The sequence below is a fragment of the Myxocyprinus asiaticus genome, chromosome 2 (assembly GCF_019703515.2).
Source record: "Myxocyprinus asiaticus isolate MX2 ecotype Aquarium Trade chromosome 2, UBuf_Myxa_2, whole genome shotgun sequence".
Classification (NCBI taxonomy): Eukaryota; Metazoa; Chordata; class Actinopteri; order Cypriniformes; family Catostomidae; genus Myxocyprinus; species Myxocyprinus asiaticus.
The window spans coordinates 26,844,530-26,860,646 of NC_059345.1; the positions used below are offsets into that span (position 1 = coordinate 26,844,530).

Below are 16,117 nucleotides of genomic sequence, written 5' to 3' on the forward strand. Positions count from 1 at the left end.
TGGCAACACATTAAACACTATTATTCCTTTTTATGTATATTCATATGTTTTTGAGGTACTTTGCATGCTTGAATTTTTATGATCTTTTGCACACATATCAGAATCGTCGGCCATTAGGGCTGGGCAAAGGCTCATTCATGGGCGTGTAGAGGGGGCTCTGTAGTGCCAAATAGAAAATGGCCATGTTCAGGGGACTCTGTAGCATATCCCTTTTCAGCTACAGTCACCAGACTTTGTACATACTGTATGTAGATCTTATCAAGCCGGACAACTTTCACACCACAGACATTAACTCCGCCCAACAAGAAGTCGGCCATTTTGGATTGTTTGAAAATGGCATGCTCTGGGTTTTGAAATACTCCTCATAGGGAATTCATCTGACTGGCACCAAACTTAGGCAATGTCATACCAAAACATTGAAGATGCTAAATTGCCAACTGATTTTTGATGTCTCAAATAGTGTCTCCATGGCAACGCGATAAAGTAACAAACAAATGGGAAGAAAGAATTGTCTCATATCTTCTGTGTGCATCGTGTGATTTACATCAAAATTGAACCGTATGTTTGGCCTTGAGAGCTGATCACATTGATGTATCTACTGTGGATCACGGTCATTGCGCCACCAACTGGCAGCAGGAAGTGTGGCCCTTACAGCAGTCTTTGAAAAAATCAATTTACATTTACACAAATTGCTTCAAAAATTTTTATGCATTGTTTTACTAAAGCCGCCAGGAGGAAATGGACCCACAGTGCTTGGGCCTGTTGATTGCTGCTTGCAGCTATATTTATTATTATTATTCTGAGACCCAAATTATCAAGAGTAACGCCTCCTACAGTTTTTAAGCTACATCCACCAAACTCGCTACAGACCTTCAGGTTGTTCTGAAGCTTTATGCCATATCTTTTTGGACTTATGGTTTCCGCACAGCGGACAATCGAAAACCGGAAAAATCCCATTCACTTACATTGACGGAATGTTCAGGTGAGCCAAGACATCCAAATTTCATCAGTCAAATTTCAAATGTACAAAAGCTTTAAGGTGCTCTATCCTATCTCTGTCTCTCTCTCTCTCTCTCTCTCTCTCTCTCCCTCCTTAAACTCATTAGCAACTAGCCGGAACACCCTTGCAACCTACTAAAACATGCTATAAATATGCTAGCAAAGCTTATCGACATGCTAAAACATGCTAAGTGTAGCTAAGTGCTGTAACATGTTAACAAAAACACTTCGCTATGTGCAAAAACATGCTAGCAACACTTAGCTATGTGCAAAAACATGCTAGCTATGCCTAGCCTAGTGCTAAAACATGCTATCAACATGCTTGAATCATGCTAAAACATGCTAGCATACCTAACTAAGTGCTAAAACATGCAAGCAATATGCCAGAATCATGCTAAAACATGCTAGTAACACCTAATTGCTAAAACATGCTAGAAACATGCTAGAAACATGCTTAAACATGTTAGCAACACCAAGCTAAGTGCTAAAACATATTAAAACATGCCTAAACATATTAGCAATGCCTAGCTAAGTGCTAAAACATGCTAGAAACATGCTTAAACATGCTAGCTATGCCTAGCCTAGTGCTAAAACATGTTATCAACATTTTAGGAACATGCTAAAACATGCTATCAACACCTAGCTAAGTGCTAAAACATGCTCGCAACATGCTAGAATCATGCTAGCAACACCTAGCTAAGTGCTAAAACATGCCAGAAACATGCTAGCAACACCTATCTATCTATCTATCTATCTATCTATCTATCTAAGCTTTTAAAACTTTTTAAAACTTTCAGACCAGGCTTTTTCAAGCCAACCTCAAAGTTTGTCTACAAACTTTATCAATCTAGTTTATAATATAATTATTGTACTTAGTCACAAATATCCTTTTTTAACAAAAAAGTAATTGTCAGTAACCCATATTGAAGTACATCTATGAGTTATTATTGGAACATCATTGCATCACAGTAGTAAAGAAAATCATGTATTCATCCAGGTCAAGGTTTCATATGTGACTTTTCTGAACTCAGGCTAACTTCAGCTTTATGATTATGTCAATGCCATTATTCTCTGTGCACCCTAAACAATGGCCTGTGTCCAGGAATGATGACATCAGCAGTCTGTAACGCCATCTGTCGGTTGGTCTCTTGTATCTGAGGGTTCTCACTCAGCTCCTTCCAGAAGTCTTCATCATGGCAAAGCTCAAACAAATCCCCAGCAACAAGGACTGTCCCCAGTGAGGTTCCATTTACCAAGACACTGACATCTCTCCCTGTGTGGCAGGAGTGGGGATGATGGATACCTTGTGGATTAAGTGGATTACTAAATTAATTTCTTTAAAAAATGATTTATTATTATAAATATTTGAGCAGTCTGTTCTCTCATTAATAGATATTACCTTTTACTAATCTAGTTTACCATATATTAACCCATTTCAACACACATTAGTTTTAACAGCACTGTATACTTAATCAGTTTTTGTGATAAATCAGGTACTATTGAATAGTTCTGAATGACTGTGTTATGATGTATTATGGCCCTACATTCTGAGTATGTATGCAAGTATGGTCACTATGTGTATTGACTTAAAGGTACACTCTGTAATTTGTTCCTCATTAAAAATTGTACTACTAATAAAATTCATAAAATCATTTTAAAACATACAGTGGCCCCAAAATTATTTGGGTTACACTTTATTTTACAGTGTCCTTGTTACAGTATAATTACAGAAAAGGTCAGAAGTTGATTTTATCACACTAAAATCATGTTAAAACACATTTTTTCACATCTTGTGGCTATATTTTTGAAACATTGAGTATTTTAATGTTTACAGATTGGCCCCATTAACTTCCATTGTAAGTGCCTCACTGTAACCCAGATTTTTTTTTTTTTTTTTAAAGGAGGGACTAGTCAAAATTAATTTGTGTGGTAATCAATAATATGCCACAAATGCTGTTGATTGAACTTAACTTGTATTGAACCCGGAATAGTCCTTTAAAGAATAAGAAAGCCAGGATGTAATTTGCAAAAGAACGTGCATAGAAAGACTGCAAGTTTGCATCCAGAATTCCAGACAAATTCTGGATGCAAACTTACAGAAATCAGCAAAGAAAGAAGCAGATCTTTCAACAGGATAACAATCCAAATCATACCAGCTGCTTTTTGAAAGAACACTTCACAAAAAAGAACATTTATTGCCCTGACATAAACCCTATAGAGTACCTATGGGATAAAATGGAAATGAAAAATGCACTGTAAAAAATAAAATAAATAAATAAATAAATAATAATAATAATAATAATAATTCGTAATTTTAACGGTAAAAGACTGTAAAAATGCTACAGTAAAAAAAACGTTCATTGGTAAATGGGCAGTTACCTTAAAATATATGGTAAATCATTTTAATATATTTAAAAAGATAATACATGTAGTGTTACAGTAAAATTGTAAAAAAAAAAAAAAAAATGTATGTAAAAAGTATGATTTTCTGTATAATTAACAGTAAAAATGTATATTATGTTTAACAAGAGAGTACATTTACTTTTTACGGTAAATTATTGTATCGGTAAAAAACAATAATCAGGCGTTCCCAGAATTCCCTGTGTGACCCAGTTCATTTCATTATATTTTATTGGAATAGTTATGTTCCTTCTTATTTTTAATATCAGTTATGTACATTGGGGTGTTCTGTGTTATATCTGATGTAGTTCAGTTAATGTTTATTACATTATTTTAATTTCACGTGTTACACTGATGGTGTTTAGTGTTTGTGTGAGTGACACTGAGCACTGTCTCAACATGTTTATTGGTCATTGTTTCAGGAAGGGCCACTATTGATGAACTTTATGTCATCATGTGCCCTTTCTTTATTTACTACGGTGATTAACAATTCATTATAAAGTAAAAAGCAGATTTTTACAGTTTCAGAAGGTTAATATATCAAGTTTATTATTTCATCGTATAAATGACAGTAATGCACCATAAAATATATAGGCATCAAAATTACATCCCATAATGTCTGAAACGTGTTTACCATATTTTTTACGGTGAATTTCTGGCAACCACAGCTGCCAGTTTTTTACCATAAATTTAACAGTCTTTTTTTTTTTTCTTTTTTTTTTTTACAGTGTGTGGATGAACTGAAAGCTTTGGTGGCCGAAACTTGGTGGAAACTTTCCGAAACTTGGTGGAAACTTTCACCACAGCTTTTACATGAACTTGTTGATTCTATGCCCTGACATTGTCATGAAGTTCTGCGAAGGATTGCAAACTAAATACAAAAACACTTGAACAGTGATCTTTCATGAAGCCATTTTCAAGTGTCCAAACAATTTGCTGTCTTAATTTCAAACCAAATATCTATTGTTTCATCATTTCCACCTTTTTTTTTTCTTGGTCCTGTAATTAAATAAATAGTACCATCAGCTTTGAAGGAACCATTGAGTTGAACTGTGCAGTAGCCCTCTTTTAACACCAAGACGCAATAATGTTGGCCGGAAATGTCGTGATTGATGCCAGACTCAGTTTTTCTTATTGTGCGATGCTTGTCCATTTGTCAGTTATAGCAGGTATAATCTGTGTTCACTAAAACACTTTCAACACTTTAGGTTTACATATTTTACTGGAGCTTCTTCAAGTTCTACGGGAAGTCACTGAGGTCAAATTAGTTGAAATCTGCGTTATAGACCAATTGCACCACCCTTTGTTTACAGAAGGCAGACAGAAGTCCAATTAAACTCTTTTCAATGAGAAATATCGTTAACGTGTTAATATATATATATATATATATATATATATCAACAGTGTGTAATAATCAAAATATCAGCTAAGACGCAAAGATGTAAGTTCACAAGGAAGAAGCTTACCTTTATTCTCATATCAGGCCAGTCAAATGCTCTTACATTTTAAAAATATTTATTTCCATTGCCATCAGTCTCGTTTTATAATCTTGGTTGCATTTTGTCTGTTCTTGTATGATTTACTGGTGTATTTGTCTTTATCATCATGTAGGCTACACTTACACTTCCTTCTCAAGCTCAAACTTTTCTGGTATTTGTTGTTATTAACAATTTTTATTGATTCCATTCACAAAATAAATAAACATAACAGAAAATACGGAATTAAATTATATACATAAAGCTCCTCCCCCTGAACAAGTGAATGTTCAGTGAGTCGGTCCACTCGGCTGCATCGAGATCATCACACAATGACTTACTCATTCCATTGACTTTATGGACATCGCTTTCTGTGGGCACGTAAATATTTTACAGCCTTCTTTAGTATCTATTCTCAATTTGGCCGGGAACATCAGTGCAAAGCTACCTTCCGTTGATGTGAGTTTCTTGCATTCCTTGAATCGATCACATTTCTCTCTTGTCGAATTCACAAAGTCTGTGAACAAGAAAATGCTGTGGTTCTTCCAAGAAAGCCTTCCTTTACTCCTCGCCTCCCGTAACACAAGATCTCCATTGGATGATCTCAGAAATTTGGCCAGAATTGATCGGGGCCTGTCTCCCATAGCAGATCTCCAAGCCGGAACTCTGTGAGCTCGCTCGATTTCCAGCTTGAGCTCGAGCAGACTCGGGAAGAGCTCATCTAGGAATTTCATCATATCTAGAAATTCCAACAATTTGGACGTTGTTTCGCCGGTTACGATTCTCAAGTTCTTCCAACTTTTCCCAAATGCACTCCATGTCTGTCTTGGTCGCTAGTGGGTTAGCAGCTAATTCCCTCTCCGATGACTCCAGATAATCAATCCGCAGAGATCGCCGTTCACACGCCCGACCCTCGCATGGCGCCACGTGACTCCTTGCCCCTCCTTTTATTTAGAAAAAGCTAAAATCTGTGTTCCAGTGAGGCACTTACAATGGAAGTGAATGGGACCAATTAGTAAACATTAAAATACTCACTGTTTCAAAATTATAGCCACAAGACGTAAACAATATGCATGTTATTATGAATTTTGTGTGATAAAATCGCTTACTAAACTTGCCATGATGATGTAATGTCAACAAACTCTAAAACCCTAAAATGATTTTAATATTTAAACAACTTTACAGCTTAAATAATACATGAGTTTTAACAGAAGAATTAATGTAAGTGCATTTATAAAATAATAAGCTTCACATTTCTGCATTTAAACCCTCCAAAAATTGGCCCCATTAACTTCTATTGTTAGGCCTTCTGTAAACTCGATTTTTCTTCTTTTTTCTTTTTTCTTTTTTCTTTTTTTTTTCTTCTTTTTTTCAAAGAAATTACGTACGAGTCAAAATAATTTTTGTGGTTATCAACATTATGCCACAAATGTTGTCTATTGAGCTTAACTTGTTTTGAACCCAAAACATTTCTTTAAGTGCATCAAGTCACTTGTCACTTGAACAGTTTCCACAAACACATGGGCAGAATAACAATAAAGGACGACGTCACGTGACGTTGACGTTTTGCATCATGGCGGCATCGGAACCAGCTTTGGCAACATCATTCATGGATCCTTTTAAAGATGTACTTGTTAAATATTTAATGCCGGAAAAATGTTATGACGAGTTTTTCTTACAGTTCAATCCTCTGCACGGTAAGAGCACATTTTACTAGATTAGTGTTAACTCGATAGCGATTCAGTGACAGAGTGAACTTCTGTCAGTGCGCCTGTCACATTAGGAATCGATTGTACTATTCATGGACAATAGACATTTTTAATCACAACGATTTTATTACACATTACATTTCTATAAAAAAAATTGTGCGAAGAAAAGGCGGGGTCGCTGGTCTGCTTCAGGATGTAAAGAGGCGTAACCAAATACATGGCACATTCTTACTGGATGCAAGTCTCATCCTGTCTTCATTAATCATCGACGATTTCCATAAAACTGTCTGAACTTCGGGCTTTTAAGTTTGTTGATCTCAGTTGTTTATGAAACATTTTGAATACAGAAGTCTGGATACTGTCAGACTAAGTAAAATTAAGCAAACACAAAGAAATTTAAACATTAAGTTTCTTAGTCTTTTAGATCTTGTCTTAAACAGTTCTTCCAACTCTGAATGGCATTTCAGAACCGTAAAGGGACAGTTCGCCCAAAAATGAATTTTCTTGAAAATTTGAAAACATATATATATATATATATATGTATATATATATATATGGCATTTGCAATCCTGGGCTGACGCTCAACAACCATAGACTTCTCTTAGCAACTGACTGAAAAAAAAAAAACAGGGAGTAAAGAAATCTAAATGCTTTCTGCTCGCAGTTTTAAAGGGATAGTTCACCCAAAAATGTAAGTTATCTCATTTACTCACCCTCATGCAATCCCAGATGTGTATGACTTTCTTTCTTCTGAATGCAAATGAAGATTTTTTAGAAGAATATTTCAGCTCTACAGGTCCATACAATGCAAGTGAATGGTGACCAGAAATATGAAGGTCCAAAAAGCACATAAAGGCAGCATAAAAGTAATCCATAAGACTGCAGTGGTTAAAGCCATGTCTTCAGAAGTGATATAAGTGTGGGTGAGAAACAGATCAATATTTGAGTCCTTTTTTACTATAAATTATCTTCTCTGACCATTATGTGGAGATATGCACAAAGAATATGAATCACCAAGAACAAAAGTAGAAGAATGTTGACGATCTGTTTCTCACCCACAGTAAATGATGAGAGAATTTTCAATTTTGGTGAACCATCACTTTAGAACTGCAAGCAGAAAGCATTTAGATATCTTTATTCCTGGTTTTTCAGTCAGTTGCTAAGAGAAGTCCATGGTTGTTGAGCATCAGCCCAGGTTTGCAAATGCCATGTTTATTTAAAGATTTTAATATTATATTTATTTTTTCAATTTTACATGTTTTAAAATGTTAAACATCATCTGCATTCTTATTTAAAAGATAAAGTCTGTTTGCGGAGAAGGTTGTGTTACAGTGCATCCGGAAAGTATTCACAGCGCTTCACTTTTTCCACATTTTGTTATGTTACAGCCTTATTCCAAAATGGATTAAATTCATTATTTTCCTCAATTCTACAAACAATACCCCATAATGACAACGTGAAAGAGGTTTGTTTGAAATCTTTGCAATTTATTAAAAATAAAAAACAGGGAAAAAAAATAAAACCCCACACATGTACATAAGTATTCACAGCCTTTGCTCAATACTTTGTTGAAGCACCTTTGGCACTAATTACAGCCTCAAGTCTTTTTGAGTATGATGCTACAAGCTTGGCACACCTATTTTTGGGCAGTTTCTCCCATTCTTCTTTGCAGGACCTCTCAAGCTCCATCAGGTTGGATGGGGAGCGTCAGTGCACAGCCATTTTCAGATCTCTCCAGAGATGTTCAATCAGGTTCAAGTCTGGGCCACTCAAGGACATTCACAGAGTTGTCCCGTAGCCACTCCTTTGTTATCTTGGCTGTGTGCTTAGGGTCGTTGCCCTGTTGGAAGATGAACCTTCGCCCCAGTCTGAGGTCCAGAGTGCTCTGGAGCAGGTTTTCATCAAGGATGTCTCTGTACATTGCCGCATTCATCTTTCCCTCGATCCTGACACAGCATGATGTTGCCACCACCATGTAGGGATGGTATTGGCCAGGTGATGAACGGTGCCTGGTTTCCTCCAGACATGACGCTTGCCATTCGGGCCAAAGAGTTCAATCTTTGTTTCATCAGACCAGATAATTTTGTTTCTCATGATCTGAGAGTCCTTCAGGTGCCTTTTGGAAAACTCCAGGCGGGCTGTCATGTGCCTTTTACTGAGGAGTGGCTTCCGTCTGGCCACTCTACCATACAGGCCTGATTGGTGGAGTGCTGCAGAGATGGTTGTTCTTCTGGAAGGTTCTCCTCTCTCCACAGAGAAATGCTGGAGCTCTGTCAGAGTGACCATCGGGTTCTTGGTCACCTCCCTGACTAAGGCCCTTCTCCCCCGATCGCTCAGTTTGGCCGGGCGGTCAGCTCTAGGAAGAGTCCTGGTGGTTCCAAACTTCTTCCATTTACGGGTGATGGAGGCCACTGTGCTCATTGGGACCTTCAATGCTGCAGAAATTTTTCTGTACCCTTTCCCAGATCTGTGCCTCGATACAATCCTGTCTCAGAGGTCTACAGACAATTCCTTGGACTTCATGGCTTGGTTTGTGCTCTGACATGCACTGTTAACTGTGGGACCTTATATAGACAGGTGTGTGCCTTTCCAAATCATGTCCAATCAACTGAATTTACCACAGGTGGACTCCAATCAAGTTGTAGAAACATCTCAAGGATGATCAGTGGAAACAGGATGCACCTGAGCTCAATTTTGAGTGTCATGACAAAGGCTGTGAATACTTACGTACGTGTGATTTTTTTTTTTTTCATTTTCTATTTATAATACATTTGCAAAGATTTCAAACAAACTTTTTTCATGTTGTCATTATGGGGTATTGTTTGTAGAATTTAGAGGAAAAATAATGAATTTAATCCATTTTGTGAAAAAAGTGAAGCGCTGTGAATTCTTTCCGGATGCACTGTAAGATCGCCTAAAATCATGGCCAGGGGTGCCTAAACCTTTGTGTACAGCCATATTGCAAATCTTACTGAGGTTGACAGAAGGCTGCTTTTTGGTTCTCTGCAGTTGATTGTTTGAAGATTGTAATCAGCAAAGGCCTGGGCATTGGTATTATCCTTGGCTCAGTGTTAGGTAAGCAAAATTTACTCTTTGCACTTTACAACACACAAACAATTTCCTCTAACACTGATGTTTTTGTGTATGTTTATTGGTAGTGAAGCTACCTCAGATTCTGAAGCTGATCGGTGCTAAAAGTGCTGAAGGCCTGAGTTTTAACTCTGTTCTACTGGAGCTGTTTGCTATCACAGGCACCATGGCCTACAGTATAGCCAACAGCTTCCCTTTCAGGTACAAACAGTTCTTTATAAGTGTAATTACAATGCTTTTCATCTGAATGATAAGGTACATGTTTGTTCATACACACCATACTTTTATACTGTAACTATTAAAACCAGTGAAAACTGGTAACTGGACACAGAAAGATGCAATGCATATTAATGTAGTTATTTTTGACAGTGCCTGGGGTGAGGCCCTTTTCCTCATGTTTCAGACAGTGATCATTTGTTTCCTCATCCAGCACTATGGAGGAAACACCATCAAAGGTAAGCTAATTAGACGTATGTGACGAGGAGGGCGTGGCCGGCGCTGAATCAGATAATCAGTGGGAGAGTGAGATAAAGGGGAGGCTGAGACACCAGTTCGAGAGAGAGAGACGCATGTGGCTGCGCTGCGTGTGTGTGTTTGTTTGTTTTATCTTGAGTTTTACATTAAACTTTGTTGACTGTTCAGCCGGTTCCCGCCTCCTCCTTGCCCATCCTTTAACTGTTACAGTGGTGCCGAAACCCGGCAGGGAGGAGGGATGTGCCGTCGCGGAGTCCTCACCGCTGCCATCCACCAGGGCAGCGCAGTCCACCAGGGGTCGGAGGCTCGCTGCTGTCTGCCAGAGGCTCCCCGGCCTGAATCGGGCAGGGGAGGAGTGTGATGAGGAGGAGGGCTTTGCCGGGCCGTGAGGGTGCACGGCCAGCGCTGAATCGGATGATCAGCGGGAGAGCGAGATAAAGGGGAGCCGGAGACGCCAGTTCGAGAGAGAGCAAGATGAACGCGGCCGAACAGCATGTGTGTGTGTTTGTTTTATGTTGAGTTTTACAGTAAACTTTATGTTGACTGTTCAGCTGGTTCCTGCCTCCTCCTTGCCCATCCTTTAACTGTTACAACATGTCTTAATACTTTAGGAAACTTTGAAAATCATAATTTCACGTGTCATTGGTTTTGTTTTTACATTTTGACTGTGCTGACGGATATGGTTATTCACAGGTTTGGTGTTTCTGCTAGTCTACCTTGGTCTGTTGGCAGTTCTCATCTCTCCCTTGACCCCCCTGTCTATTGTCACTACCATGCAGGCCTCCAATATGCCAGCCATCATCTTTGGACGGGTAAGCTGGATAAGCCCTGTTTAACAGTTGACCCAGTAGAAATGCATCAATCTGATTTTTTCTGTCTTCAGTTAATTCAGGCTGGCACCAACTACAGAAATGGCCACACTGGGCAGCTTTCAGCCATCTCAGTGTTTCTACTGTTTGCAGGTTCCCTAGCACGTATATTTACTACGGTGCAGGTATAACCACAGTAAAGAATTACCATGCAATACCTTAGATTGTTGGTTTTGTCATAGCTTAGTAGCTTACAATTGACCTTCATTGAGTTTTGTATTTTAAATTAGTTTGAAATGTACCCAACCACATGCCACATTTTTTCTAACATCATTCCCTCATAGGTCCAATAGAGCAGTGATTTTGTTATTGTAATAATTTAGGTTGATATGTCTCTGAACAGGAAACAGGAGATACCCTGATGGCTGTCACGTACATCATTTCCTCTTGTTGTAATGGTGTGATCGCTGCTCAGGTCCTTTACTATTGGAACAGCAGTCCTGCCCTTAAGAAGAAGGCTGAGTAGATCCTAAAAAAGGTGACACGCAGGCAGATTTCTAATTCAGTGACCACTATGTGCTATGAACAACAGATATAGTGTGAAATGTCTCCTAATCAAAATGACGGTTCTAGTCAAATTGAGCTCTGTCCCTTGATCAATTGTTAAAGGAATTTTTAACATATCATGCAGCATGCACAAACAGGCTGGTACGAACACTGTATAAATATTCATGTATTTCAGGTTCTTTTAAATGGACCAAAAAGTCAGTATATAGTATAGTGGGGGTTCTTTCTATAAATTGTAGTATTGTTTTTTTCTTCTCTTTTATTTACTCTTTGTTCGGGTAGTGGGCTACATATTCAGCACTTGGACCATTTTCTCAGCTCAGGGAAGGGAACGGTGTCTATGGTATTCTTTCTTTCAACCCCACACCTACAAACTTATGTAATGATTTTATTTAAAAAAATAATAATAATAATCCTTGTTTTATGATTGACATACTGTATTGCCTATGACATCACCCTGGCTAACTGTATATTTGCCAAAGCCCATGTACTAGAAATTATTTTCCTAATTATTCTCCTTCATTCCTGCTGATGTATTGAAGGATTGGTTGGATAGCCAGTTAGTGACTGCTACAGTTGATAACAGCTCTTAGTGTCTATCAAAATAAATACTAATTTAGTAATGCATTACAAATATATAGTATTTTGATATGGCATAGATTTTGAACTCAACACTAAATCTGTGGGGCAACACAGCAGAGTGAAATGAGATTACAATTCTAGAATTGTAAATGTGTGCATATTTTAAATGTCATCGTACGTGATGTACATTTGTCATTGTATGCTAAAGGCTGTCCTGCTAGAATTAAATAGTTCCCATCGTTGGTTGTCCCCTCTGTGTAGACAAATCTACCCCCATGAACACTATTTTAAGTCTTCCAGAAACTCGGAGCTGTTAGCCCTAGGCTATTATTTTGTAGTCGACAATATAAAGGATTTTTCTTAATGTTATGGAGAAGTATTTTAGTGGGTCACTATTCTATTGTATTTCAGTGGGAAGTATCAATGCATGCATGCCATTTTGAATGAGGGATGAATTGTAAATAATAGTTGGAACTGGGTAAAATTTACTACAAAGCAGTAGTACATTTTTTTTAAATATAGTAGTGTTCAGCCATCAAATGCCAGTTGTTTCAAGCTGTCTCCAAGTGAAAGGAAATTCATTTGAATGCTTTTGACCATTGAGTAAAACATGTCCATCAGATAATGTGTTCATTGCTCTTTTTTTTTTTTTTTTTTTTAAATTCAAACTACATTTCCTGTAGTTTGAAATGCTTAAAAAAAAAAAAGCTGCATACACTTGTAGACAGTTTAATAAAAGTTTATATTCTTTTTTTAAATTGTCTTTCACATTTTGGGTTGAAGGACATGATTGTGATACATATTTATACCACCAGAGAGAGGCAAAGAGTTGCATCAACTACAAATACAGATGTGAGGCATTTGTATCCTTTAGCTTAAGGATTTTCAAGGGGGCCAAATATAGACTCTATGGGGTCTGTGGACAATTTAAGAAAAAAAAGTATTTTTTACTAAATGTAATTTTAGGGCTGTCAAAGTTAACACATAATTTGCATATGTTTATGCAAATTATATTATATTAACGCTATTTTTATGTTTACCTCATTTGAAACCATTACAGTTTGATTCTGCTCCCTAAAGACCAGTTGGATCTTTGGATGAGCACCATAGGTGTTTAAAACTTATCAATACTTAGGAAACATACACACTGCAGTTCCTCAGCTTAGTTCCTGTTTATCAGTAAATGACAGTCACGCCTCACAAACACCACTGGCTTGTCAGGATGCTCAAACCAAGTAATTTTTGATGGAGCCACAGTGTTTACATATTTAAGGGAAATCAACCTACCAATGGTTTTGTTGTCTCTGAACATAAGGCTAAAATTGTATTGTAGCATTGAAAAAAATCTAAAGACTGCTTTTTGCCCCTGTGTGCATCCTCTCCTTATTAAAGAGTCCATTCTTCCTAATGTAGCAAATTATCTATTGTTTATTTTATTGGATATTTGTGCAGCCTTGACATGATTTATCATCCTGTTCTCATTTAATGTTGCAGGTGATTGGTTGGCATTCCTGCATTACAGAACATTTTTGTATGTGGGGTTCCTCAAGGTTCAATTTAGTTTAATTATCTTTATATTTGCTGCCCCTTGGCTCAATTTATGCTGATTATACATAATTGTGCCTTTCTTTGAATCCTGATGATGACCTCTCTTTTAAATCCCTTTTTGATTGCTTGATGTTAAATGTCAGATAGCTAAAAACCTTACCCATTTAAATGAGAAGATAGAGATAATCTTTTTTTGACACAAGTGGATGTCTTAAAGTTATAGTGAACGCAAATGAAGATTTTTAGAACAATATATCAGCTCTTTTGGTCCTTACAATGCAAGTGAAATGTGACCAAAACTTTGAAGCTCCAAAAGCACATAAAGGAGGCATAAAATAATCCGTATGACTCCAGTGGTTTAATCAATGTCTTTCAAGCGATACTATAGGTGTGGGTGAGAAACGGATCAATATTTAAGTCCTTTTTTACATTCTTTTGTTTTTGTTGATTCACATTCTTCGTGCATATTGCCACCTACAGGGTAGGGTGAAAATGTTATAGTAAAAAAGGACTTAAATATTGATCAGCTAACAAACTGCTTCTTATGTGGTTAGATGTCTGTTTGCAATTTCGGCTGCATATTCACAGAGTCAACTCGGGGACAACATTATGTTCAGTTTCGTAGCTAGTGTTGTTCCTATGGACACCACGGGTAGCAGAAAGTGTCAGACTTGATGGCTTTTTTTTTTTTCCAACAATATAAAACACACCTATTGTCCATTATGCTCTTGGCAGACCCTTTCTCAGAAAAATAATTTACTAGATAGTAAATATATTGTGTTTTTTATTATTATATTGTTAGCTAAAGATACAAGGTAATGGGGCTTGGTTTGATTCTGTGAGAGTGGTCAGCTAAATGAATTTGCTATTATAATGCATACTGCTGGATAACAGGCCAAAAGTAGATACAACTGCTAGAAAGGAATGTGATCTCAATTTAGAACTAGAAAAATGTATTTAATTGTTAAGAGTCTGTGTTTTGGGAGGTCTTGCACAGAGTGTTTGTTTTCTCTGATGGTGAGATCTTGCATCTTTTTTTCCCCAGGTCTACTAGGAAGCCTTGTAAGCTGTGTTTTGCCCATGTTCTTATCTCACCTCACCTGAGAAGGAGAGTGTTTCCCATATCCATATCTCTTAATCAGCGGTACGCATCACCTCACCACTTACTGTATGTGGCGTGCTTGACAAATGATTTATCCGGCCTATAAAAAGCATATTACATGTATCAGACCAGATTGTCAGAGACTCTCAAGATCTTTAGATCTCAGCTTCTTTTCCATCAAAGCATAAAGAATGCTAACATCACAAAAGTACATCTGCAAAACAAACTAATGTAACATTTGATGCACTATAAAATCACAGGTCTTTATCTTTTATTGGGAAATAGTAACCTTGAGTATCTTGTTTCACTCTGCCTCACCATTTCACCCCACCTCCTTCTCCCTCACTTTGCTGCAAGACCAGTCTAGCCCAGGGTGTGGTGCACTCATTAGTGTTAGCTGTCAATCACTCTTTCATTGCTGGGTAAACACTTCCTCTAGTAAACACATTAACCCAACAGAAATGTACACGTGCTCTGTCAAAGCCTGCTACATCTGCACAGAATGGTGGGTTTTGAACTTTGGGGTCTCTGTTATACAGCACATTCAACATACCAAAACTGATGTTCTCCTAGTTTGGTCAAGCCCTCTGAGTGTTTATTAAATGGGCTTAAAGAGGGGCCAATCATATAGGACACATTTTGTGTTCCACTGTACACAAGATTGTTGGTCCATGTAAACAAGCATTAGATGGATGTCTTTACCATTGCTGTATACACTAAAAGTAATAACCATATACTCAGCTTCTTCTATGGCTTCTTAGATTCATTATGACAAAACACCCAATTTACAGGGGTTATCAAGGTTATCTCCACAAAAACAAATGGTTATAGCATTAGCTTTGGCAACCATGACATAAAATAAATCTGGTTGACTACCGCTTTAGCCCTATGCCAATTCTTAGAAGTAGATACGTTTTGTTGACAAGCTGGAATCTGTGTGTCTCATTTTATTCAGAACTGGGTAATGAATATACCACTAGGTAATGCATATACCACATCCAAATGGATTTAGGGCTGATTTTTCAACAATCAAAAAATTCTTTTAGCCTATTTTTTGTTTTATTTAAATTTCTATCAAATTTAATTGTGTAATCTTTAACTAAATTAAGTTACGGTGGCTCAGTAGTTTGCACTGTCGCCTCAGCAAGAAGGTCCCGGGTTTGAGTCCTGGCTCAACTGGGCCTTTCTGTGTGGAGTTTGCCTGTTCTCTCTGTGTTTGCGTGGGTTTCCTCCACAAGTCCAAAAACATGCAGATTAATTGAATTGGAGACTCTAAATTGCCCCGCTGGTGTGAGTGAGAGTCCCCCAGCCACTGGGGGATGTGTCAGGAAGGTCATTTGGTGTAAAACCTGTGCCAAGTCA

The 16,117-nt window shown here is 37.6% G+C and overlaps 1 protein-coding gene across 3 annotated transcripts; it reads left to right on the forward strand.

The window, feature by feature from the left end:
• The first annotated feature begins 6,423 nt into the window (after positions 1-6,423).
• LOC127413021 (mannose-P-dolichol utilization defect 1 protein-like) lies at positions 6,424-15,562 on the forward strand. 3 transcript variants are annotated; one of them, XM_051649814.1, is made up of 8 exons: positions 6,424-6,571; positions 9,593-9,658; positions 9,742-9,874; positions 10,043-10,128; positions 10,841-10,959; positions 11,031-11,141; positions 11,360-11,494; positions 14,699-15,562. In XM_051649814.1, the coding sequence occupies exons 1-7, from the start codon at positions 6,448-6,450 to the stop codon at positions 11,480-11,482; spliced, it is 762 nt and encodes a 253-aa protein (XP_051505774.1). In that variant the 5' UTR covers positions 6,424-6,447; the 3' UTR covers positions 11,483-11,494; positions 14,699-15,562. The 3 variants fall into 3 exon arrangements, 2 of the variants coding, with proteins under 2 accessions (XP_051505774.1, XP_051505767.1); XR_007892523.1 differs by lacking the exons at positions 11,360-11,494; positions 14,699-15,562 and adding an exon at positions 10,316-10,642 and having other exon boundaries at positions 11,031-11,056; XM_051649807.1 differs by lacking the exon at positions 14,699-15,562 and having other exon boundaries at positions 11,360-14,669.
• The last annotated feature ends 555 nt before the right edge of the window (positions 15,563-16,117 follow it).